The 27,732-nt window shown below is 37.2% G+C and overlaps 1 protein-coding gene across 23 annotated transcripts in view; it reads left to right on the plus strand.

Annotated features, from left to right (window-relative positions):
* Positions 1–27,732, plus strand: part of sls (sallimus) — an 854,140-nt gene that overhangs the window by 504,415 nt on the left and 321,993 nt on the right. For all 23 annotated transcript variants that reach the window (XM_083122061.1, XM_083122066.1, XM_083122070.1 and 20 more), the window contains 8 exons: positions 5,991–6,027; positions 17,786–17,940; positions 19,865–20,017; positions 20,664–20,759; positions 21,949–22,037; positions 22,473–22,703; positions 24,008–24,152; positions 26,301–26,388. In XM_083122061.1, the coding sequence (XP_082978187.1) occupies positions 5,991–6,027; positions 17,786–17,940; positions 19,865–20,017; positions 20,664–20,759; positions 21,949–22,037; positions 22,473–22,703; positions 24,008–24,152; positions 26,301–26,388 (994 nt within the window). The remainder of the gene's footprint in view (positions 1–5,990; positions 6,028–17,785; positions 17,941–19,864; positions 20,018–20,663; positions 20,760–21,948; positions 22,038–22,472; positions 22,704–24,007; positions 24,153–26,300; positions 26,389–27,732) is intronic.

Genomic DNA, 27,732 nt, shown 5'->3' on the forward strand with positions numbered 1-27,732 from the left:
CGGAGAAAAACTGACACTATATGTCAGTTGTGGATTCATCGCGGTTTCTCACTATTCAGGGACTCGAATTTCGAGATGATGAGTCTGAGGAAACCTTAACAAAGGGGTTTTCTTCGATACTCTTGAAGCTAATGAGGGGATATTATTTGGAAATGTATTGAACGTGAACCTTAAAATGCAAATTGCACTTAAATTCGATTCAAAACATATCGCGGCCAGGTAAAAGAACGCTTATTAGGATTTTCCACTCTTCAATCATTGGATGCAGGTTCGCTCTTTCTCGTACATATCAAAATCGAAGAACTTCTTCCCACGAACTCCATAGGTGTCTGTAATTGGGTTGCACAGACATACGTTGGAGTGGTAGAGTAAGAGTAAGTATTGCCAGGGTCAGAATGTTTCTTGAATTATGAGATAACTGTAACCTTTGTCTGATTTTTTTATCCTGTGATAACGTTTCCCTGAAAGGTGAAACACAAATTTTGCCCGAAACTCTTCAGCATTACGAAGATGGTTGTCCTTAAAATCTTTGAAAAGGCTTGCTCGAAACAGGATGCTGGATGCAAACTGCCTCATTTGTCTGTTCTTGCCATTGAGAAGAAATGTCAAGTCCTGGACGTACCAAACGCGGGCAATGTGTTCTCCAAAGCACATAGAGCAGAATTCTCCTACAGGAGAAGTGCCTCACATTGTTTCTAATACTTAAGAAGATTCATTTCTTTCAACGTCACGTTTATTTTGCAAGAAAATTAAACTCTTCGAAGCATTTTTTCGTCATTTATATTATTATCTTATAACTAAAATATTTATATCAGTAGTTTCATCTCAAGAAAGACGATGAATTATAAAATTATGAATGTCTTTCAATACTGAAATAGGCCACTAGAGACAACGCAACTTACCAATAAAAAAGAATTAATGTCTTTATTAAAATGAATCATGTGGAGATAAACTCGTAATCAAGAAGTAAATTTAGGCAGTAAACGTCCACTCTAAATAAAAGACACACACAAAACACCATACATGAATATAATAATAATTATAATAATAATAATTATTATTATTATAATTATTATTATATAAGTATATATATGTGTAGTGTTTTCGGGCGTTTTAATGTGACTGCCCCCTTACAATATTTTGTTGCCAGGCTTCCCCCCCCCCCCAGTCAATTTTCCCTGGCGCCGTCACTGGTTGGAAGTAAATTTATTAGGACGAGGAAAGTAACATTAGATGTTGACAGTGTTGCACCAAAGGACGTGATATGTGCTACTGTTTGTATAAATGATAGGAAATTTAAGCAAAAAATTATAATTGTTGAGACTTGAGAGTTGTTTCCTTCATTTGATCTTAGGAAGAGGTTTTCTGAGACAGAGTGGGATTATTTTACACATACATGAGAAAGGGTGGTTGTTTAAAGATGGAGACGTATTTTATACATTTTTTAAAAGTTCAGATAAAACGAGAATTTAGCCTTACTGTTATGAAAAGAAATAACGCAGTACGGGGAAATAATAACTTCAAATTTTTCGCACCTGGTGGGATGCAACACAAGAGTATTGCAGGAAGTCTATGAACGAGGATGAAGAAGGATATGTGAAATTTGACTTACCTGCGGGTGAATTAGTTTATTCTAATATTCTTAAGGTTGATATTTTTTTTTTTCTTAAGTCCACTTGATTCGCAAATAGGCTAAATCGCGAGCCGACCTACAGTTTAAAGTGTGATCCGATCCACTTTGTGCCTCCATTGAGTATCGATGCGAGGACCCTTAATTACAAGACCTCGACGTTATTACTACGCCATCGGGGAGGCACCCAATTTACACAAATATGTTGATTCCAATAACACGTTATATGCATAATCTGATAATGATGCACTTTGGGTGCATCTAAACATATTTTTTTCAACTATAGCATGTCTAAAAGAATCATTGAAGTTGGGATTTTTATAACTTCAGGAGGCACGGCTCTGTAAACGTGCGATATAAACTTAATGCAGGTTTGCCTTCCATACGTGGTGGTTTTGTCGAGTTTCTTCGCTTCGTAAAACATACACTTTTGCAGGAACGGCTTCTTGCATCCGCCTGGGGCCTTGCTCTAGCTAAACAAAAAATATATTTGTTTAGCATAATCGAGGGTTACATATTCCTGCCGAACTTACTAGAAAACAAGGATTCTATTGGGATCATTCTGCTTTGAATGACAGTATCAATGAAGTTTTATGTACGCTACTACTTATAATAATGAGCATAAAATATTAATCAGGAACTTTATTTTTCGTCAACTGGATGTAACATCTTTTTTTGTTATTCAGCAAATATTCAATTCATCACCTTTTTTGACATTAATTTTCTTGCCAGGACAGCTGTTTTTATGCAGATTTTGACGATCTTAACTACACGTAAGCTAGATATTAGCTAATATTCGTGCTGTTATACTACTATTCTTCTACCATCTTTGTAACATGTCATGCAATAACAATAATAGAGTTGATCGCTAGCGCTGGAAACGGGACAGGTTCTAACAAACTTGGTATAAATGTACGATGGATAGACAGTTGTATGAAGCGAGAAAAACCACAAAGTAGATTTCATAAGATACCTAGCAATCAGTAACCAACAAACTGCATTTTTAATATTAATATCCTCATGATTAACGAACCTTATGTATTCTCACCACGCAATGGGTAAAATTTTTGGAGCTTTATCCCACTTTCCGGAAAAATATTTCGTGTTTCTGCTACTTTTGACTTTTGTTGGCATGATATCCCGGATCACTTTTACGAGACGAGACGGGACAAAACGAGACGGGACGAGACGAGACGAGACAGAACCCTTCGAGACGGGACACGAGACGGGACAAACGAATATTTTCGAGACGAGACACGAGACGGGACAGCATTTTCACGAGACGGGACGGGACAGACCAAAGTCTCGTCTCGTCTCGTCTCGTGGGCAACACTACTTAACCTAAGTACGAGAGCATTTAGGTTTATTATTAGAAGAATGCTAAGGGACCTAATCTTAAAACATTTTTGTGTAAGTAATCGCTGAAACTTCACAGTATGTGTTACAGACGTAATTGCATACATAGCATGATGAAATCACTATAAAACAAAGACAGAGTCTGCTGCCACGCGCATGTTTCTTTTGAGGTTACAGCAGAAAAAGAATGTGGCAGCAGACACTACCAAATTTAATCTTCGATGTCCGAAGATTCTGCGCCGGTATCATTGGTTTCGTTATCTGACGCGACGATTACGTGATGAAAGGTTATGAACTAATTTTTGTATTGAAAAAACAGGGTGCGACGATTATGGGATGGAATACGGTAATTTCAATGAAATGTGGAAATATTCTACGGCATTTGTAAAAGTCAGGAGTTTCAAAAAAAGAAAAGATGGAACAGTCATTTTATCCATTATGCTGGGCTACTTACCGTGAAACATGCCTCACGGTGTACCATGCTTGGGTCTCACCAGTCGCACACCGTTTTGAATTTTGAATTTGTTTGAATTGTTTTCTTAAGTCCATTTTATGGACAGACACTAATCGGGACTGGACCTACAGTTTAAAGTGGGATCCGAACCACTGTGCCTCCACCCAGGACCCCTTGATTACAAGGCGACGACGTTACCACTACGCCACCGGGGAGGCCCACACACACCGTTTTGAGCTTCCTGGTCTAGTGACGTCAGCGCGGAATGCCTTCATTGTTAGGTTTAGGTCTCTTAGCATAAAGACACTGCAATATTTCTGTGCTTGACCAAAAAGGTATTATACCTATACTAAGAGTAGGATACTAAACCTAACTTAACAACGAGAACATTTATCGTGACGTCACTAGACGACGGAGCTTAGAACGATGAGAGATCCCACCATACTCCCCTTCCCAGCAGCGATGGAAAGTGTAAAAACCTTGCCCGGGCTGGAAAGCAACACGCCCGGACCGTCATTTGAAGTGCGGATGATGATAAACCTGAGATCACCTTTTAAAAAAAAACCGAGGGAGATCTGTCCGAGAACTTGGCACATTACATGAAAATGTCGCCTAAATAATAATAATAAAAAATGCTTTGGCGCAACTTATTTGAGACATGCCAAGGGATTGTTGAAATGGTTATTTGTAGATGAATTTTGTGAATCGTTTAACGTACACAATCTTCGCAGGACGAGACGAGATTGTGTTTAACCTCGTTTCGTCTCTGTACACTTCTGTTCACATAAAGTGGCACATTATACAAGGTTGGACAGTTTAAGTATGTGCTACTTTATCTGAACAGAAGTGTACAATACCAAATTTGACCAAGGTTTACTAGCCCATGAAACCTAGAATGGTTGTTCTAGGTTGTTGTTGTTGTTATTCTCAAAACATTGACCGGAGTCTAGATCAGTTCCGTCGTTTAATCACACCCCGATCTAATGGATACAATTTCGCATGCTGGTGACATAAACAGTTGAATACACAGATCCCACCATTGGACAGAATCAATGATTCTTTTACGAGGTTCAAGAATGAAATAGGCTAACTATATAAGCAGATGACAACCTGTACTTGAACTTCAGAACAAATGTGGACAACTTGCCTAGTATTATTTATGTATCTCATTGTACAGCACGTAATCAGTCGTTTTAAAAACGCACAAGTGTTGCTCGGCCAACTGTTCATCACTAGTTTAATTTTTCCTCTTGCATCCTGCGTATTTTAGAGGAACGAGTTTTTTACGTATATTGGCGCAGAAGTTGTCATCAGCATGTTTGTAGTTTTGCTTCAATTGCTGAAATTCCCATTGCGTAAAACAGTAATAGAATAGCATGGTGATATACAATTTACAATACTTACACATTCCATCATAGGCGTAACATGGCGGGAGCAAAGAGGGGATGGGGCGACTTGCTACCCCAAAATTTTCAGGTTTATGAAAATTTGCAAGACAAAGGTACTGAGGAGCAGAGTAACGAGTAATTCTTATGATTTTGCAAATGTAACAGATATTTATCAAAATTATCCTGGATGATATTTTTATGGGCTTGAAAACTTTTTAATTCTGCCCCCCCTCCTTCAAGTTAATCTCCTGAGTTCGCTTCTGCCCCCCCCCCCAAGTCAGGTCGCAAGTTACACCTATTCATCCCGCACGATGCTTTGAACAATTCAAATGCTCTTTCCTAGTTTAAAACAATGTTAATACAGTCGCATTTTCTCACAGTTAAGTAGCAATTAGTTAGTTTGTTAGTTATAAAGTCAAAACCTTCAAGTTTTGTCATTATCATACATTAAAAAATACTAACTACGGGCCATAATCACAATGAGACCCAATACATGCCGTACAGATGAGTATATAATAATATTGTTCACAATAAACTAGTATTCTTCTTTGTAGGAATCATAAATATTACTCAGACGAAAAGTTAAACATTCAGAAGCACAGAAGGAAAGTAGAAAGCATACTAAAACATATTGAATTTCAAAATTGAAATGTTTTCCACACAGAATAGAATGCCTGCCATATCCTGATGTTATAACCCTCATTTGGGCCTCTGCAAAAGGGTAGTCGCTAACGATAGATGCCTTGTAAGTAGAGGTCCCGGGTTCGATTCCGGTGGAGCAATTAACTTTCATCAAAGGCCCAGTCCCGATTAGCATATCTGCACATAAAATATAACTCCCATCTGGTACGGATTCCTTAAGAAGATTAGCGAAAAAAATTATATAATATGCAACTGAATAGTGAATACTTTAAAAAAAGAAGCCATACCCCCCCTTTAATTATAACCAACCTTACTAGAGGTGATTCGAAATATATTAAATATTTCCATATGCAGTGTAATAAGTTTATTAAATATTATAAATCCTATTTTTACGTTATTTCAACTGTCATGCATTTTGATTGTCCAAATCATACATATATTTATTTCAATTTGTTATTTAAATAGACTATAAGCAACATTAATAAGTATTCCATATTTATAGTATTGTCTTTATTTACAGTGCAAGGAATGGTGGTGCAGCCCACAACACAGGCTTTGTAAGTATATTCTTGCTATTTTTCCTTACAATAGTATTAAAATTATCCCTTTCTTATTTGCATATACCCTGGTTGGTATCTTCGTAGCTCTTCAAGATATACGTATTTTCTCTGAAAATCAACAATAGTGCTAGAAATTTCAAAAATGAAAATATGTAGAAAATTTATAGTAATATGACCAATTTATGCTTTGTGGGAAAATTCACCTGTTATGCAAGGTTATCTTCTTAGATCGGGTAAATCATATTTGTCCGACTTTACGCCGGAGGCCGTTTATGATGCAGGGTGTCCAGAAAGTAGTGTGTTTTGATACCGGATCTCGGCCTTGTTGGTGGTAACGATGGCGAAATCGGCTGCTTACAGTTCGTACCCAACACATATGTCCGCAAATGAAAATATGGGATTAGGACATACACTGTATGCCAGGGTCGCCCAAAGTCAGGCCCGCGGGCCATATCGGGTCCACTGTTGCTTCTGACCCTTACCGGCATATTGCATTGCACGCTCCTATCGGCGAAGTTTAGAACTAGCGGTGTGCGAGGCTATTAGAATAAGAACTTGTGGCCATCAGGCCACAGTCATGGAAAAAAATACTTCCCCCATAGAACCTTAATGAAATGCACACAGCAGAACCTTTAGTTCCAGAACCTAACATGACTGAAGATAAAGATGCTATTAAAAGGCTAAAGAATAACAAAGCACCTGGCATTGATTTAATACCAGCTGAGTTAATTAAATATGGTGGAAATTCGTTAATATGTCAAATTCATAAATTAATTTGTTTAATATGGAATAAAGAAGAAATCCCTCAACAGTGGAAAGAATCCATAATCGTTCCTGTGTTTAAAAAGGTGATCAGATGAACTGCAATAATTACCGTGGAATTTCTCTACTCTCGACAACATATAAAATATTATCTAACATTCTTTTAACAAGACTAACCCCATATGCTAATGAAATTATAGGTGATTATCAATGTGGATTTAAAGGTAACAGATCAACTACAGATCATTTTTTTCAGATCAGACAGACACTTGAGAAAAAGTGGGAATATAATGAAAATGTCCCATCAGCTATTCATTGATTTCAAAAAAGCATATGATTCGGTCAAAAGAGATCAATTATATAATATATTAGTCGAGTTTGGAATACCTAAGAAGCTTGTTAATATGATAAAAGTATGCACCAGTGAAACAGAAAGTAAAATTCGTGTGGGTATTAATGTGTCTGACAAATTTACAATTCATGATGGGTTAACACAAGGAGATGCATTATCTCCATTGCTCTTTAATTTTGCCTTAGAATATGCTGTAAGGAAGGTAAAAGAAACTAACGAAGGACTAAAATTAAACGGTATGACTCAGTTGTTAGCATATGGAGATGATGTAGACTTATTAGGGGATTATAAATACAATTAAGAATAATGCTAAAATATTTTTCAAAAAATCTAAAGAGATAGGTTTGGAAGTTAACCAAGAGAAAACTAAATATATGCTTACAGGCCGAAACCAAGTGTTAGGTAATAATCAAAATCTAATTATTGATAACAACTCATTTGAACCAGTTTCCAAATTCAAGTACTTAGGAATAATACTAACAAATGAAAATGATATTAAAGAGGAAATAAAAAGCAGGCTTAATTCAGGAAATGCAGGTTACTTTTCTCTTCATAAACTTTTGTCTTCTCGTTTAATATCTAAGAAACTAAAAGTTAAAATATACAAAACAGTAATTTTGCCTGTATTATTATATGGATGCGAAACTTGGTCCCTTACATTGAAAGAGGAACATAAATTGACAGTATTTGAAAATAAGATCCTTAGGAAAACATTTGGGCCTAAAAGGAATGAGGAGACAGGTGAGTGGAGAAGGTTACATAATTTAGAACTACATAATTTGTATTTATATCCAGATATTATTAGAATGATTAAATCAAGAAGACTTAGGTTGTCAGGCCATGTGGCACGAATGGGAGAGGAAAGAGGAGTTTACAGGATTCTTGTTGGGAAACCTGATGGTAAGAGACCTGTAGGAAGGGCAAGACGAAGATGGAGGGACAACGTTGAGATGGACCTAAAGGAAATCGGTAGGGATGGAAAAGAGTATATAGATCTTTCTCAGGATAGGGACAGATGGAAGGCCTGTGTTGCTGTAGTCATGAACCTTCGGGTTTAAGAAGGCTACAGAGTTAGTTCATAGAACCTTAATACTAGCAGTCTTATGGGGGAAGTATTTCCCCGATTGTACACCCGTATAATTACAATATATTCCATACATTCCCGACAATAAATACACGAAACCAGGGAGTTCTTTTTAAATAATCCTGTGTATGTGCTGAGAGAACGTTATTTTATTTACAAAATAGGAAAAATAAAGGAACTAATTCATAACAAGGTGAAAATTGATATGGGCGCTATTCACCGGATGTTTATATTTCTGTGTTTCCTTGGCGCGGACGGGAACTTTTGAATAACGTGGAGTTCAAAGGTGTAAAGGCAGTGTCTTAAAAAAAGGCGACAATCATTGTGTGGCTTTTGGTTACAACACTAGGTTGGGACAAATCCGATACGGAAAAATCAGTGAATTCAGGCAGTAATGCGAAAAGACTGGACACAAACACGAGGGAATAGGCTCTATAGTCGACACTACATCACCGGAGTAAATCAAATGAAAATCATTATTGTATAACGCATATTTAAAAATTGAAACTGTTTATAATAATCCAGAATTCCAAAAATTATAATTTTATAATTTAATGTAATCAATGTAAACTTTATTAATAAAATTTTTCTTGAACGACACTTGCAAAAGTTAATAATAAAATACAATAACTGTGCATTTCAGTATTGTAACTGTTGTGCTGGATATGCACTCGAATAGCATTAATAAATAAATAATAATAATAAATTTAGAATAAAATTTGATTTTCATTAGTTAAGTAATTATTTATTGTACAACATTTATAACAGTTGTAATTATTATTATTATTATTATTATTTCTAGTATTTTACTTTTATTACTGACCTTTACCCCTTACAAAAATTTCTGACGACGCTCTCTCTAAGCGATATGATAAAATTAAAGGGGCTGTGTTTAACTACACAATGTCGAAAATTATACATTTTACCGTTGTAAAATTGAAGTATTTAAGCTTTATTTCAACCTGCAGAAGTCTTAACACGAAACTGTTGGTAGAAGTAGATCAACATTGTCTTGGAAAAGACTACTATTTTTCCGTAAATCTTCATCCAAAGGATCCGGAAAATTGCCAATCTTTCCTAGGTACCTTTGTTTCTCTATATCATTCAAAAATTTCAAGTGATCCATTTTGTTTCCGATCTTTTATGAAAAAATAATCTCGGTGACGATCTGTATTCCAGTTGTTTACATTGGAAAATTGCCCAAACCGGAAGTTATTTCCCCGCCATCTATAATCGAATTGTCTGATCGATTATTTCTTGTTTCCTCAGGAATAACCCCCATATAACATCTTAGTAACAATAATAACAACATACCAAAAGTCCCCGTCGATCACCCGTACGCTAAGTCCGCCATATTGAAAATGGCGAACAATGAAAATTTTCATGAAATAAGGAAACTATAGTTCATAAGAAGCTGAAATTTGGTGCATAGCTTCCTTATAACATTAATAATAACATATCAAAAGTCCCCGGCGATCACCCTGCCGATAAGTACGCCATATTGAAAAATGGCGGATAAATTCAAGTTTTCACTAAATAAAGAAATAATTGACAATAGCTTGGTGTCTGATATACACTAGTAACATCGATTTCAAAATGTTGAGATTTCTGCAGATCATTGACCCGGTAGTTAACGGCGCCATATTGGAAGCACGGGGGATAATTTTAATTGGAATTGACTTGTAACAGAATGGAATTTGGCAAATGTGTTTGGTATGTAAGGTATGACAAGTTGACTACATTATGTAATATTTGCCGTCTCATCAGGCAGGCTATTGTTTTCACGTGTCTCGTTCTGTTCACAAACTAAATCATATTGTCACTATGGCAATGCACACGTGTAGGTAACACACCACAAAAGACATATCTGAATCAGAGAGTTCGTCGCTTTCATCGTTGTCATGTTGATCATCGACGTCTTCCCTATTGTCTTCTCTGGAAACACTGAAAACAAGAATGGAAATTAAATCCAGTATATGGTTTGGAGCAGGTGGTATTGACAGGGTCTATAACTTGATCTCCTGGTTTCATGTGGCAGGTGATTTCGCCAGTCAAATGCCAATTCTAAGAAATAATAAAAACAATACCAGGTTTGTTACCTTCCTTCAAAGTTAGTAGAGTCAAGCGTCCCTGTAAAATTTTCCCCAGGCAACAATGACGCCTTAATCGTACACAGTATTAGAGCTTGAAAGGCACAGATTTGCTTGTTGTTCTCACTGCCTTAACTCACTCAGAACATAATGTGTTTTTCTTTGTTGTTGTTATTTTTTTTTATGGAATCTGGGCGAGGTACGATACCATTAGGCATTTACAGTTCAACAGATTTGCAAATCCGTCTTTCTCATCTTAAGAACCACATTTTATTCCTTCATTCAGCCAGTGGATTCGATACTATTTCCTCTTTATTCAAACAAAGAAGTAAAAAGTTCTTACAAATACATTGTCAAAACAGACCTGACTTGTGGGAACACCTGTCAATTTTCAATGACAGTTCGGGAATGCCAGATGGGATTGCAAAAGCTCGAGAACTCTCTCTTCCTCATAGCCTTTAATTATGAAAAACTCAATATGCTGACCAAGGCAGAAATTTATTTTATTATAAAACCTAAACTAAACGTAACGTTTCAACCTTCTAGCAAGGTCTTCTTCAGACTCTGCACCAAGTACAAATGTAACAAGGTGCAAAACAGGACGATATATATATACAAAAATTACTCCCCTCCAGACTATTAGAAAGTTGTTCTGGAACATTCTAGCAGGTGGCTTTCCCTTGTCAACTGTACTTTCACCTCGTCCCAACAGGAAGTCTCTCAATAGCTTCAGACAAGAGTAGTTTGTAGCAAAAGGGAAGTCAAGATTGAAATCCTGTTACAAACAAAACACTAAATTTAATTTCATGAGGATGTACCAAAAACAGTAATGGAGAATGTAGTTGCACTGTACGAATTCCATTCTTGTTTTCAGTGTTTCCAGATAAGACAACAGCGAAGACGTCGATGACGAACATGATAACGATGAAAGCGACTAACTCTTTGATTCAGATATGTCTTTTGTGGTGTGTTAACCTACACGTGTGCATTGCAATAGTGACAATCTGATTTAGTTTGTGAACAGAACGAGACACGTGAAAACAATAGCCTGCCTGATGAGACGGCAAATATTACAGAATGTTGTCATACCTTACATACCAAACACATTTGCCAAATTCCATTCTGTTACAAGTCAATTCCATTCTCATGCGAAGTATTCAAATTATCCCCCGTGCTTCCAATATGGCGCCGTTACATACCGTGTCAATGACCTGCAAACATCTTAACATGTTGTAATCGATGTTACTAGTGGTATAAGAAAGATATAGTATATCAGACACCAAGCTATTGTCAATTAGTTCTTTTCTTTTTAGTGCAAACTTGAATTTATATGGCGTACTTATCGGCAGGGCGATCGCCGGGACTTTTGATGTGTTATTATTAATGTTATAAGGAAGCTATGCACCACATTTCAGCTTGTTATGAATTATAGTTTCCTTATTTCGTGAAAATTTTCATTGTCTGCCATTTTTCAATATGGCGGACTTAGCGTACGGTTGATCGACGGGGACTTTTGGTATGATGTTATTATTATTACTAAGATGTTATATACCAATTTACAGCTTGTTATGAATTATAGTTCCCATATTTCCTGCAAACTTTCATTGTCCGCCATTTTTCAATATGGCGGACTTAGCGTACGGCTGAGCGCCGTGGACTTTTGGTATGTTGTTATCAGTGGCGACCGGCGGCAACTATGATGGGTAGTGCCAACGTGATCAAGAAATAGAAAAATAACCCTCCGCAATTTCCCCCCTCCCGCCTCCTCCTTGAGGTTTCTCCAAAAGTAGGCAGAAATTTCTTCGTTTTACAAATCAGTCGTATTTAGCGACTTTTCTCTGAAGGTGGCAACTGTGTCAAGACTGCGAAAGTTCCCTCGTCGTGCCAGGCGAAGACGGACACGGTTTCTTATGGGCTAACCCCGCCCCCTGACACTTTGTTCTCGGCTCATGGTGGAAATGTCCCTCGCTGAGACTTCTTCAACCCTCTGTACGTGTGTCAACTTGGTTAGGTCCATGGGTTAGGCCAGCTCTTGGGCGGCACGGACTGTTGCCTCGCGAGGGTACGAACGGAACAGCTGGCGATGCAGAGAGGCGGTTGGGGCGGTCGTCACGTCAGCTTGGCCGATTGCAAGATTCGAATCTCCTTGTCTGTAAACTATCAATGTATTCATTTAACAATACTTGGCGAGGTATGTGTTTCTTCTGTGGGTAGTGCCATGGCACGGCGGCTCTACCCCTTGAGCCGCCGCTGGTTGTTATTAATGTTATAAAGACGCTACATGTCAAATTTCAGCTTGTTATGAATTAGTTCCTTTATTTCGAAAAAAAAAATCGTCTACAGTGACTGCACTATTTACCACCTCAGATTTTAATTTGGGTAAGGAGACTGTTTTCGTTCGCGCGCTCCAGAGATTGCCGGGACAGAGTATAGATAGAACGGAATCTTTTTCGATGGTTCGTGGGGGTCGAAACGATGCGTTAAGCAGAAGTTATTTCCCTAATTCTCTCTCTGTAGCTGTGAAAATTTGTGTGGTGATACGTTGTGTTGTATTTCGAGACGAGAACGAGACTCATGTTTATAAGTTGAGACGAGACCGCTCGGTACCATCCCTTCGTTAGTTGCAAAATAGGAATCTAATAAATTTAGTTAAAATTTACTTTTCATAATAATAAATGTGCGTGTAATGAGAGGCCTACGTGCGTGCACGTTTGTTTATGTACACACGCAGCTGTTAAAGCTCTTTTCCAGCCTTACGGCGGGCGCCCTATATGTGGGCGTGGGGAGCGACCAATCCAGCGCAATAAGAAACTCAGCAGCCTGTAGCACGAGGTGCACGTAGTAGTTCCTCCCCTCGACTTCGTAACCCTCGGTGACTTGACCGCTTGAGCGTGTTTCGGGATGCAAATATATTTGGTTGGGTGGGGCAGGATGGAAAAATCCTGACATTCGGGACGGAATATGTTTGGAATTTCCAGACAGTGAAAATAGCAAAACCTACATTCTTTCCCTATAATTAATTGTTTTTGCATTTCTAGGCGCAGAAAACACCGAGAATTAACCACTTCTAAACAAGGTCATTTGGATCCTAGTTTTCAGGGTCTGCTTCCTTCCCGCCAAAAGAGTAGACAGGGAACTGTACAGACTTGTCAGCAAAAACTGGCACAAACCAACCACGTCGGTGAACCGGTCATCTCATGTCAAAGTATGCGCACCTATGTTGATAAGCAGCACTGGTGTTAGTCATTTTGCAGACCTGGGCGATAGCGGCAGATGCGAACCCTCCCCCCCCCCGTCATTACGCAGCAACAGGAAATTGAAAATCAATATATTCTTAAATAAAACTTCAAACTATAAAATAAATAATGATACTTGTTACGCCATTTCAATACTATTCAGCACAAAAGGATCTCTTGCTCGACCACAGTTAAACTTAAAAAAATGCGACACTAATTTTATATTATGTTAATGTTAACTTTTATAAGAATAAATTTCTTTTTGTTTTATTTATTTTTTGAGGGATTTCGTTGATTGATTGGTGCAGAAATTAATGGAATAAATTATATTAAATTAATTCTCTCTGTCTCTCTTAAACGTCCTGGTGGAGGCACATAGTGGTTCGTATCCCACTTTAAACTGTAAGTCCAGTCTTGATTAGCCTTACTATGCATAAAGTGACTTAAAAACACAAATCAATCAATCAATCAATCTCTTAAACGTATCTTAAATGTAACACGCATTAGGAAAGAAATGAAGGCTTGACTTCGTAAGTCAAGACCTACCGTTGTAGGTCTGTAATATATGATTGGATTTTCAAAAGGGTTGCATGTAATATTCCCAAATCTCCCGCGTGGGTGATGTGAGGTTCACCCAGCCTCAAATTAATGGGAACCTGGGGGCATGGACGTCCGCAGGATTTTTTCCAGGGAGGGGCAATGAAGGAATATTTTTTCCAGGGGGGGCAAACATGGCATATTTTTTCCAATAATAGTGTTGTTCTCTCAAAAAAACATTGCTTAAATTTGAACTTATCATACTCATGCAATAATTAACACATATTATTGTGGCTGAAATGGAATTATATGTATGAAATATATAATTTTTGGTTGACTTTCATTTTCCAGGGGGGACCACGGCCCCCCCTTGCCCCCCTTCCGGACGCCCATGCCTGGGGGCAACCCTGGGAGGTAAAGGCGGCCGGAGAGTGGTGCTGATCACATAACCTCCAAAATGGCCTAGATCGAGAATGTATGTGGCCCTACCCCCACATCCCCTAAATGTGCCTTCATGACATGGTGCTATATGCACAGGGAACTTTACCTTTACCTTTGCATGTAATATTCTTTTTCGTATAATGCTATTTTGCATAAAATGGGATCAAGCGTGAACAAGACATAATTGGCTGAAGAAATAGTATTTAATTTCCAAAAAAGAACTGTTCGCCACTTGCCACGGTTACTGACAAAGTTAATAAATTTGAATTTGCCACACAACTGGTTTGCAATAAATATACCGAGCCTCATGTGCGACCATTAGGACAGTTGTATTGTCGCCAATTATTTGAACGAGCGCATCATAGACCTCTCCCACTTGATATTTCACTGCTTTCCCACCTTGTGGCACTCAGTGATTTTAAACTGAGACTACTGATATGTTCATTAATAACGGTGGGTTGGCATATATTAACTCCCAAGTTATATAATATAATATTATAACTTTCAAGTTTTCAATAGGCTTATTTTTTCTTGTCTTCAAATTTTGCCGCTCTGGGCGGTGGCACGGTTCGACCCCCCCCCCTCCTTCCGCCGGCCCTGTTGATAAGGCCAATGGTCCCTGCATGTTATTATTAGACCTCGGATTTTAGGTTCTAGAAAGTGTGTTTTTAGGTTCCTAAAATAGACTCTAAAAATCCTAAAATAGGTTCGAAAAACCTTAAAATAGGTTCTAAAAATCTTAAATAAGTCCTAAAATTATTAAGTTAGGCCCGAAAAATCATGAAGTAGGTTAAAAAAATTAAAGTAGTTCAAAATTCCTGAAAAATGCTGATTAGGTATAGTCACCTACCTATATCCTGAAATACGCACTATCTTGCATAACATTATGTGTGTTGCCTAACCCTACGGCAATGGCAGAACTTGCCATTGTAAATTTGTTATTAAAATTCACTCTTCGCCGTATAAGTTAGGCAACAATCTTTTTTCATGTTATCCACAGTCAAACTCCACAATTTTGTCTGTGAGGATCATCTTATACGCTGAAAATAATCTTTCAACAAAAAACATAGTCGGTGGTGAAAACTTCAATGCTGAAATGTTAGTTTGCCACAAAGCACTGAAGTGACGCGAAAGTGAGCAAGACCACACAGATCAGACCCCTTTGGATTGTACAGGTAACAGTGGCACCAGACATTTTGCTTTGTTCAGAGCATTGAAAAATCACCAAGGACTTTGAGGAAGGGAAATCGACAGAGTACGTTTCAAACACGTTCGTCATTGATTTTTTCGTGACCAAACAAAGCAAATGCCTCTGTGCGACATACAAATTCTGTAAAACCTTTAAAAATACATAAAAACCTAAAATAGGTTCTAACAAGCGAAATAGGTTTTTTAAGCACTATAAAACTTCATCAGTTGTTGCGTTTTTTAATCAAACGTTGACATAACTTATTATTTCTTACATACTTGTAAAGGAAAAAATAGGTTAAAAACCTAAAATCTGAGGTCTAGTTTTTATTCTCTGCTGACACACCAGAGCATATAGCTTTCTTACTTGCAGTGAAGCAGACGATGCGAGTGCATCACCCCATGGCATCACCAACATCGCACTAAGTGGCGGGAAGCGAGCAGAGTTCGTAACTTTATTTCTAAGATCGATAAAATTTAGAATTATAAATAAGTGTGAAGGGATTATAGAGCAACGAAAAACATGACCAATAAAACAATTGGAAAGATGGTATATTAATTCACAAATAGTGTGATGGAACCAAGCACGGATAAATTATGGAACACATTGCTGAGCAAATGCATACCGTGACATTGCCACTAAATGTTATTTCAGCTGTTGAGTGTGTTGGAAGCATGACCTGACATGCGTGACGTCGTTTGTGAAAGTGTTATTTGATCCAAAGCGCGTATACGCTTTTTGATTTGTTCATACAAATTGATGTAAATAAAGAATAAGGGAATGTTGTTTATTTATGGTTACTAAACGCTGTATTTACGTTATTATGAAAAATATTTTTATGTGTAGTGCTAATGAATTCAATCTTATCTGGAGTTCAGATGAGGATGATTTTGAAAATTGTACTGTAGTGTAAGACATTGGGATGTCAAAGGATTACATATAAATTAGATGTTTTAAAAGCCAATAATATTTTTCTTAAATATTTGACTAACATAAAATACAAGTATTCTACCTCATTTTTATAAATAATAAACTATTTTTAAATGCAAAATATTGCAGTGTATTTTTTAAGTTTAACGTCGAATTTCTGCCACTATTGACTAATCGCGACGATGGGGATGAATGGCGATAAGATTAAACGTATAAAGGGACAGACACAGACAAATGTGCGTGACACTACGCAAACCCCACAAAGGATTAGTCCAAGCGCCAAAGTCTCGTTAGCCTGCAACATTGCACTTACTGGGGGTGTACTATCTAGAAGTGAGGTTTACTTTTGGGTGACTTCAAGTAAGGTCACCCCCTTACACCCCGGTTATTTTTTGGGGAGAAACATTTCTTCAGTTTGAAGTTACCGTCTTCCTGGAACACCCTTGATATTCAGGAAATAAGTCTTCCAGCACATTCTTATCTAAAGGATTTGAGGGCTCTAAAAAAATCTTTTGGAATTTTATTCTTTAACATTGGCAAGCCTGATAACAGTTGAAATATTGTGTAAGACAATAATATATGTGAAACATATCAAGAAAACATACATTAAGTCTGTCTGTCTCTCTCTTATTTCATTATGGTAGTAGTTATGATCAGTGCTTTCCCATAATTGTTCACATTAACATAAGAAATGTATATAAATGCAAGAATATGCTATTTTCCAGTAGCTCCCATGATTAACTTTGCTTCAGTGTTATTTGTATCATGATAGTAACTCTGGCCTCCTCGATGGTGTAGTGGTAACACACTTCTTGCCTTGTAATCAAGAGGACGTGGTTTTAAACCCCACTGTAAGCACATTGCACAGTGGTTTGGATTCCATTAAACTGTAGGCACAGTTCGGATTAGCCTGTCTTGAGCGTGGACTTAAAACTAACTTTGATGAAAGAAGCTAACTTACGAAACCAGAACCCTTTCTTCCCAGGTAAAAGCACTGATTATGATAATATAAACATTGCATTATTAGATGCATTTATATTTGATATATGCAAGTCTGAAGTAATATTTTTTGTTTTGTTTTTAGAAGCATTGTAATTCTTGTACTGAATAAAATGTGACATTCAATCTTTGCAGACCTGGCCGAGTAGGTGATGCTTCTCCTCCAGTCTTTGAACAAATATTCAAGAGTGCTCGGTTCGCACAGGGTGGCAATGGTCTGTTCGAAGGCCGTGTCCGTGGTAACCCCAAACCCCAAGTCTCCTGGACAAGAAAGGGAGCACCCCTCTTCGGTAAGCATTACCTATTAGTATTAATATGTGTTGCTCTGAAGTGCTACTTTTGTCCTCAATGCCCAATTGTAATAAATTATAGCTTGAAGAATATTAAGCACAAATTACATGTACTTTTGCACCCTCCTGACAGATTCAAATATATGCATAATGATGATAACGATAAGTAAGAAAATCTTATGTACCTTAACCCTAGAATGGATGGGTAATAATTCTCTAAATATCCAATAGAGTTCTCAACATACTACACCATCATTCTCAGTACCTTATGGTTTCACCATGTAGATTTCTCTAGTTGTATCGTCAATATATTTACTGCATAAGTGTGGTATTGCTGCGTTCCTGGGTTTCAAATCTTGTAGAGTAACAAATCTTGTTGGATCTTATGGTCTTTTTGTTTACAAAGTTTACTTACAAATCTACAGGGTGTCTCAAAAGTAATAGCGCAAACTGATGATAATAGAAGCAAAAAAAAAAAAAAGTGTCTGTGAACATGGGTCTGCAAACGAGCCGTTTTCGAGATAATCGCGAATGTGTGATTACAAGCCGCCACTGACTTCATTGTTTGTAAACGTCATCCTAGTTGGTACAAACATCATCCTAGTTGGTAAAATGATAATAATGTGTGCGAATGTGGGGGTACAAGCTGTACCACATCTCGGAAATGTTCTGTTTGATTACAATGCCACCTCTTGGAAATGTTCTGTTTTGTAAACAAAGAGCAAACCTCGGACTGCACAAGGAGTAAGCACTCGGTGTTTACAAAATGAAATCAATGATGGCTTGTAACCACACATTCGCACATATTATTACATTTTACCAACTATGACAATGTTTACAAACAATGAAGTCAGTGTCGGCTTGTAATCACACATTCACAATTATCTCAAACGGCTCGTTTGCAGACCCATGTTTACGGAGACTTTTTTGCTTCTATTATCGTGTACGTTCATCTGTGTCAGTTTGTGCTATTACTTATGAGACACCCTGTATAATCATTGTGTTGAGAATTTTACCAGTTTGTAAAGGGAAGAGGCACAACTCGGTTGCTTTCCCCACCAAAAGAACAGATGACGGGGGATGTCACAGGATCTTGACCTGGGCATGGGTGTTCTTTGTGAGTGTCCCTTCATCTTCATCACATCATGACTCATCATAGCATTAGCCAATTGTGGCAGAAAAGTGATGCCAAGTATCAAAAAATCAAATCAGACAGTGCAGGGCTGTGTCAGTGAAAAAAAACAAAAACAATCATGTCAACAAACTGACCACTGCTGTTGCCAAAGCTTGCCATGCCCTTGTTGGCCAATGACCTCTGCATGTTATGAGTTTTTACCCTTCCTGATACTGTGAAGCTGAAAGTAGAAAACATGTGCAACAAGGAAGAACTTGTTTGTAACTTTTGAGTGTTGCAGTGTTATTGTTCGTATTGCTTCTAGGAGGTTTTCGGCATAGAAGCCTGTTTGACACACACAGGATGTACTATCTACAAATTTCAGCATATTTGTCTGTTAAATGGTAGGGTAATTTACATCTTTATGCTGGAAGAAACCTGGCAATGTCCTTGTCAACCATGTTTCAAAGGCAACAAATCCCACTACAGTAGCATTTACAGACAATTCCATTCAGTGAAACCGGGGTTGGCTCGGTAGCTCAGTTGGTAGAGCAAAGGCATGGTATGCCAGACTCCTGGGTTCCCGGTTGAGCCTGCATTTTTTGCACAAAGCTTGATGTTCGGATCCAAGGGTGGTGAACATGCAAAGGCAAATAAAAAAAAGTGCTGTTCAAAGCATTCTTGCAACGTGGAAGCCTTGCCAATGCTATCTTGCATGCTCCTGTGTGTGACGATATGTTTACATTGAAAAATGTATTTCTTGTTTCCTGTATATCCTGTAATTTTGAAACACTATAATATTTTTTTCAGCATCGAGCAAATATCAAATGCAGTATGATGAACAAACCGGGAAAGTCTCACTCCTGATCAACAGCATAGGCCCTGGTGATGAGGGAGAATACGTATGCACAGCACGTAACCAGTATGGAGAAGCGATTTGCTCCGTATACATCCAACCAGAAGGTACGCTTCTACTTCAATCTCTGTGTCCAAAAATGCAAAGTAGATATGCTTCTTCTTCTGTAAGAAGCTTCCCCTCCCCAAAGGCCAATAGTGCATTACATCACATGCGACAGCATGTCTACTGCTGTCTTATTATTGAGTCACTTTTTTAAAGCTTTTTTGAACACACTTTATTTGATCTGTTACCCCCTAAATTCTCCCTTTTCTTCACATAATGGATTGAATATGATAAACCTAGTAGCAAAAGTACTTCAAAACAGCTAAAGTAAATGGATTACTAAGAAAATATGTTCTGTGTTCCCTCTTCTCCGCACCTCATCACACACATTGCATCATGGTGCCATGGAACTCATTTACTTTATATTTTTGAAAAATATTTTCACTTTTTACATGTACAGTTTTCCTTGAAAATTTTAACCACTATGTATGAGATAGATTTACTTTGCAAATAACTATTGCATTGAAATCTACTAGACCAGGCTAGATAATGTAAATCCTAATATTTACAACTGCTTCATTATTTGTGTGTCTGGATTAATATTAATCCAGCAAATATATTGATATCATTATTGATGTTGTTCCAGCACAAGTACTAATTTTTTTAAAAAATAGGAAAAGACAAAAGTTTTATTTCTTATCATTTTAGGTCAAGCCCAATTTACACAGCAGCATGATCAGACACAATTGCAAGGCTACCAGAAGGAGTACGCGCAAACCTTTGAGTCCTCTCAACAGATTTCTGGTAAGAATCATAAGATATTAATTTTCATATTTGTTACAGTGCAGATTAGTCACAGAAGCTAAGAATCGGAGGCCAAATTACTAAAATTGTGAAGTGCAGCTTGATATATTGTAAATTATTGAAAAGTTAAATGAAAATAAGAGCTAAACCAGGATTAAATCTCTGATCGGTTTGGTGGTTTAATGGTAGAGCGTTGGCATAGAATCCCAAAAGCCTGTAATGATCTCTGAGCTTCAGATTTTCAATAATACTTCATTAGGGCAAAGAGTGACAGTTTCACATAAGGTACACATTTATTTCAATATCATTGGATTGGACACTAATACTGAAAAAAACAAAATGTAGCACAATAGAATATGAATTTCTCCGAATATTGCAAGCAGAAGCGGTTTTTTAAAGTTGATCATTAAGCTATATGCGATCTGTAAAACATATGAAGAATAAGTATTTTCAGAATCCCATGTATTCCTTATGAACAGACAACTTCAACTTCAAGTTTTGGCTAATCAAATGGCAGTTTTGACTTTTCAATGCAAACAAAATCTTCAACATGTCCTCTTTCCATTCATGTGTTTTTCTACACGATCAGAAGTTTCATATTCCAAAGAGGTAAAATAATATTCCCATAAACGTAATGCTAAGCTTTCTCCCCTTCCTACAACCATTCAGCACACAGTCTTTTATTCTCCCGCTTTGCCACGGGGAAAGCTCGGTGGGTGAGAAACAGTTTCGGGTCCTCGCATCTGGCTGGACATGGAAACTGGTCCTGGTACCCTTAAACTAATGTTAATCCTGTATGTGGCTATAAACAATTCTAATAACCAGCTTGATTTCAATAGAACTAATAACTAATTATGTCCAGCGACAGTGCCAGAATAAAATATTAGTGGGGAAGCGGAGGCAGAGGACAGGATTTTTTTTGGGGGAGGGCAGTCACGTTTAATATGCCTCTAAATACCAATCAAAAGGTGCATACATAATGGACTACAATATTATTATTATATTTATTTATACAGTTTTTCTGTTTGCCGGGAGGGGGAGGGCAGAGTTGTCAAATGCTGGAGGGAGTATTTGCCCTCAAATTTACAAATGTGTGTCAATTTATTACAGATTTAAATAAAACACCTCCATTATTTGCTGATGTGATACATTGGGTCCTCCCTGATAGATGTAAATTTACTATTTGCAGGCTCGCAGACCTACCAACGTATGGTAGACCAGAGATACCAACAAACGAAAGGAATAACTTCTTATGCAAATGGATCATCTGTTGAGGAGGTAAGACTAAAGTTTATGATAGGTTTCAGTATTTTTTAATTTAAAATTTGAATGTTGCACATACACTCATGCATATTTATTTATTTTATAATGGTGACCTGCACACACTGACTGTGCTACCTTTTCTTGCCAGTTTGCAACACTGCTACCTATGTTTTTTTTTTATTAGTGAGCACAGAGTCTAGCAAAAATAATGTACCAATGTGTTTCATCTGGATGTTAAACATGGCTTGTTAACCTACATTTTTCTTTGAATTAACGAAATTGTAAAGCAGGCTAAAGTGATCTTTATCAGCTAAAATATTATTTTTTTAAAAAAATTGTATTTTTTTAAAGCCAATCTTCACAAAAGTTATGTTTTATGTATTGAACGGTATGAATGTAGCACCTAATTCTCATTGTTTCTATATTTTGCGCATCCTCGTATCTTTCCAGGACTTCAAGGTGGATACTTTCGAGTACAGGCTGCTCCGAGAAGTGGAATATCGGTCATCAATAACTCGCCGCTTCGTAGGAGAAATCGACTCTCAAATTGAGACTGTGGTGGATCGCTCGCTCGGCCCTCCCGCACCCCCTCAGATCTCGCAGAAGCCTCGCAACTCAAAGTTGCTTGAGGGTTCTGATGCGACATTCCAAGCCAAGATACCAGGAAATCCTAAGCCAAGGGTGAGTCATTATCTCCTTAAGGCCAAGAGTGACACTTTCACACCAGATGTGCATTTATTTTATTTTATATGGATTATTAAGCTTGATACAATGTTTGAAAAATATGATTAAGAATTTTCAGAATCCCATGAATACCTTGCCGAGCAAAAAATCTTCAACTTCAAGTTTTGGCTAATCAAATGGAAGTTTTAACTTTTCCGCCTGCCAATGAAATATTTAACCTGTGTTCAGTTCATGTGTTTCTCTGTGCCATCCGAACTTTGATATTCCCAAGAGAACAAGTGAATTATTCCTTCCACGAGTGTAATGCTACGTTTTCTCCTCCTCCTACGACCATCCAGTGCACAGGCCTTTCTTTCTGCAGCAGGCTCCCGGGAAAGGTAGGTGGGGGAGGAGCTGTTTAGGGTCCATGCATCTGGCTGGCCACAAACTGTTCCTCCTGCCCTTAAATGATACCTCTTCTTTTCAAGTAATAATTTTCCTTCAAAGAAATGTACCATCCTCTCTCATCCTGTTATTTCTTAAGTGCTATGTGATGAACAGTAGAAAGTGTCGGTGGTGAAAATTCCTAGGAAAATGTGTCAAATATCTGACCAATACTTTGAGATATTTTAAACTTCTGCAGCCACATGCTACAGTTTGGTCCAAAAAAATATCCCCACCCAAAGGTTTTATTGAAAGCACATAAGAATGAAAACTAACCTAATTCAATTGAAAACAAGGACACAGTATTTTATTACTTTATTGAAACATCTTATTCTACACTAAGTTTTATAACATATCTGATTGGGGGTGCTTAATGGGTCACGGATAGCACCCCTTCGTGCCCCACTGGCACCGCTCCTGGTTGTGCATTACCCTGTGCCACGTAGGAGATGTTATGACTATAATAGCCCCACTGTTTAGCGACTTAGTGGTTTTCCCCATTTATGAAAGGCTGAGGGTGTGTCCCAGATCTACTTATATAGGGATATAGATGGGAAAATTCCCACCTATGATTAACAACCCTGAGAGTCGAACCCAGGCTCCTGTCTTGTGGTCACAGGCTCTTATAGAACACAAAATGTTGTGACAAATTTCACAAAAATTGAAAAATATAATGGATAGTAGAAGAAGAAAAATGATGATAAATAGTGTAGAAAAATACTACCTTGTTTTCAATAGAATTAGGTTAGTTTTCATTCCCATGTACTTTCAATAAAACCTTAGGGTGGGGATATTAACATCTTAACTTTGCTTATGTGATGGAGAGAATACGTATTCATGATCAGAATATTCATGCATTGTTTTGCTGTTCCCTTTAGATAACCTGGTTCAAAAATGGCCAGAGGATCCAACAGTCTCAGAAATACCAGAGCAGCTACTCGAATCAAATCGCTACTCTGAAGATCCAAAGAGCTGCCACCCAAGATTCTGGCCACTACACGCTGCTTGCAGAAAACCCTCAAGGTATGTTCATTAATTATAATAACAATTAGTGTGCATTGCACTGCAATATACAAACACTATAAATTATGTGGAGTGTTCAGAATTAACCCTCCGTCATCCACGTCCTCATATTAGCACAAATGTCCCGCACACGGCACTCAGAGCCACCTTATCAAAACCAACGGTAATTACTTGAATTATTGATGCAAATCGATGTTGAATTGCACTAACATTTACTGGAAATCAAGCGAAATATATATGAACCCAAACGTGTCCATTTCGGACATTTTTATTAGCTATTAAAGAGAATAGACTTAAAAAATGAGAGAAGTGTCTCAGAATTACAAGCTTATACTCTTGAAGCAAATGCACAAAAATATTATTCTAAAAATAATTAAACCTTTACCATGTAGTGAAGGAACTAAAAAATGAACTCGCCACTCGCAAAATTTTCAATGTGTTTTTCAACAATTTTGAATGTGTTTTTCAACAATTTTGAATGTGTTTTTCAACAATTTTGAATGTGTTTTTCAACAATTTTGAATGTATTTTTCAACAATTTTGAATGTATTTTTCAACAATTTTGAATGTATTTTTCAACAATTTTGAACGTATTTTTCATAAATTTTGAACGTATTTTTCATAAATTTTCAACATATTTTTCATAAATTTTAAACGTATTTTTCAAAACTAATTGAAATCGTACAACTTATATGGGCTTAGAAAGGAAGCATTTGTTCCAAAATTTTCAGTCAAAATCTTACCAACTCGCGGAAAAAGAAATCAAATGTTTTTATCAAAACTCTGTGAAACTTGCAAAATATTTTTAAAATGTTCAAATCTCAATATGTTTCTCCTACTCTTGCGAGATATACGTAAGAAAAGACATAATGACTCAAACGAATGGAACAGAATGTTGTTACTTTTCAATTCCGTTATTTTGAAAACTCTGACATTTCTTATGGGATACTGCAATGGTTTCTGCATACAAAAAAATTACATTTCTAACAACGTATCATCGTTTTATTCTTCTTATATCTGCCAAAGTCATGGCTAGCATGCTATGATTTAAGGTAGGAAATGTTCTCGCATGCGGCACTCAGTGCCGCCAAAGGGGGAGTGGTTACCTCAGAGGCGTGTAAGCAATTGAAAGAATGCCAGAAATAAGGTGCAAACGCCTCTATGTTTTGTGGGAATAGTGTAGATAGGTTACCTAATGCTTTCCCTCGCGCTGGTAAGAAAAATAATTCAAAATTTTAAAAATGGCGGCACTCAGCGTGGGTTACGGAGGGTTAAAGTTTCCCTACTCAGATCACACTGGAGCCTGTTCAAAGCATCTGATTTTGGTGCAACTTTGTATAGAGGCTGTGGAGACCATGGGGAAGCGAATGCTGACAAAAAAAGAAATAGTTCAAATTTTCAGCACCAGGTGGAAATGTGGCACTTAGAATTAAATTCCCTCTATTCAGAGCCCTCTGGAGTAGTCCAGTTTATTTTTGTTTACCTATTTTTTATGACGCATAAGACTTCACAGATGTTAAGACCAATATTACTTTCCATCTTTTTTTTTTTTTTTTTGGTCAACTACCAGTTTAGGTGAAATGCACACTGCCAACATTTAAAGATGTACATTATGTAAAATAACTGTTTTTTTCATAAATTAATATTTAATACCAGTATATACCTAATAGTTTTTCTTGTATGTACGCATTGCTTGCATTGTAGAATTATTTTCCTGTAGTTTACGGTTATTACAAGCATAAGAAAACAGTTTTTCTTTGTGACGTTTCAGGAGAACACACGCTCCTTTCATCAGACATTTATTTTCATTTTGACTAAAGATACAGTTATAACAATGGTTAGTAATTTTTTAAACAAAAAGAATCCCTTATATAATGGATGTTGTCAATGTTACATTGTTGTAATATAGCAACTTAACTGTGAAAAAAGCAGTCTGTTGTAATAACCGTAAACTAAAGGAAAATAATAAATAAAGTATATTCCTTTTGTCTTGAAATTACTCGCATGAAAGTTTACCTTTTCTTTCACCAGGTTTTTAATATTGGAGCAATTATCTGTGCTTCATCAATTTTTTTTGTTATTGTAGATACTTTTATAATTACTGGAGTCATATTACATGATTGACATTGACATGCTTTTTGTTCGCAGGCTGCATGGTGTCTTCTGCATATCTTGCAATTGAACCAGGACAGAATACTCATGCTGATGGATTTATTGATGGTGAAATTGTCCAGCAGTGAGTATTCTTTGTATTTAACTGATTTTATGATTGTTTTGCTTTTTGTCAGATTGTATCAATTCTATACAATGTCATATTTTATTATGACCACAAAGGTAATTACTCTCGATTCTTGTCTATCAGAAGCACAGCCAGGAAGCAGTCGCTAGGAACTTCAAGTATTGCTGAGTAAAGATATTACATCAATCTTTGTCCGGCACCAGGTACAAACAACTTTGAGGAAGTAAAGATGGGCATCGACCTGGTGTTTATAACAGCAATCCTTGGAGAATAAATAGTGTGTATTCTGATAGAGGGGGTTCAGAGTCAGTTCATCAGTTGATCAGTGAGATCTGAACAGTGAGCAGGGCATTGTAGACACTACACGAGAGAGAGTGGTCGAACAAGTCTATGTTCTTCCATACCACGAGACTTCGAGAACATCAGCTTCTAGTTGAAACGGGTATTTTCCTTACATCATGCCGAGACAATCTTAGGGTCCAAATTAGTGTGTATTTGTGTGTTCATTTGCCGTTCCAAGCTATCCAGGTACAACCTCTTGAGGATTAATCACCAAGCGAGTATGAACGATGAAATGAACTAACACAACTCAAGGGACATCTGAAGGTCCTAGGTTAAAATCCTTGGTTCCTAAGGGAACGATACGAGATAATTTTGGTATTTTAGTTAGATTTTGTGTTAAATGCTATTTTAATATTCTGATGTAATTCTTCAATATTTTAAAAGAAAACTCGGGTAATTTAATGTATACAATGTATACAATGCAGTGGAATACAAATGAATATTTTGAACAATTTTTGTAAAAATATTGGTGGCAATCCTTAAGAGTGCTTTCATTGGTAGCAGTATCAGTTCCTCCCTAGTTCTTTCTTAGCACACAAACCTAATGCCGGGAATTGAATCTGTGATACAATATTAGGGACATCATATACAGTGGAACCCAAATTTTACATTTTTCCTGCATTATACATTCATTATTCGCGATTAAAATTACCACCTGAGCGCTAGTGTCGCTTCCAATATGGCCGCTCTAAGTAGGATACATCTTTGTTTACATTCAGCAGTAGTACAAAAGAGCAGCGTGTCGTCATGACTGGTATGGTAGAAAACGTTTAAATTACGCATTATTTTTAAATATTGCGAATGCGATGTGAATTCCAGGTACTCTAACAAACGTGAAGCTGTGCTGAGAACGAAGCATTTAATTATGATAGGCAAAAATAACACGGAAAATGCAAACGAAACTATGTATACGCACTGGTTGTCCAAAGCAGTGCTGTATCATCTGCACGTCATGTAACTGGGGTTCTCGGAAATTATTTGAAAATAATGGAATTGAAA

Source organism: Lepisma saccharinum, chromosome 5 (genome assembly GCF_977018435.1).
Source record: "Lepisma saccharinum chromosome 5, izLepSacc3.1, whole genome shotgun sequence".
In the NCBI taxonomy this organism is placed as follows: Eukaryota; Metazoa; Arthropoda; class Insecta; order Zygentoma; family Lepismatidae; genus Lepisma; species Lepisma saccharinum.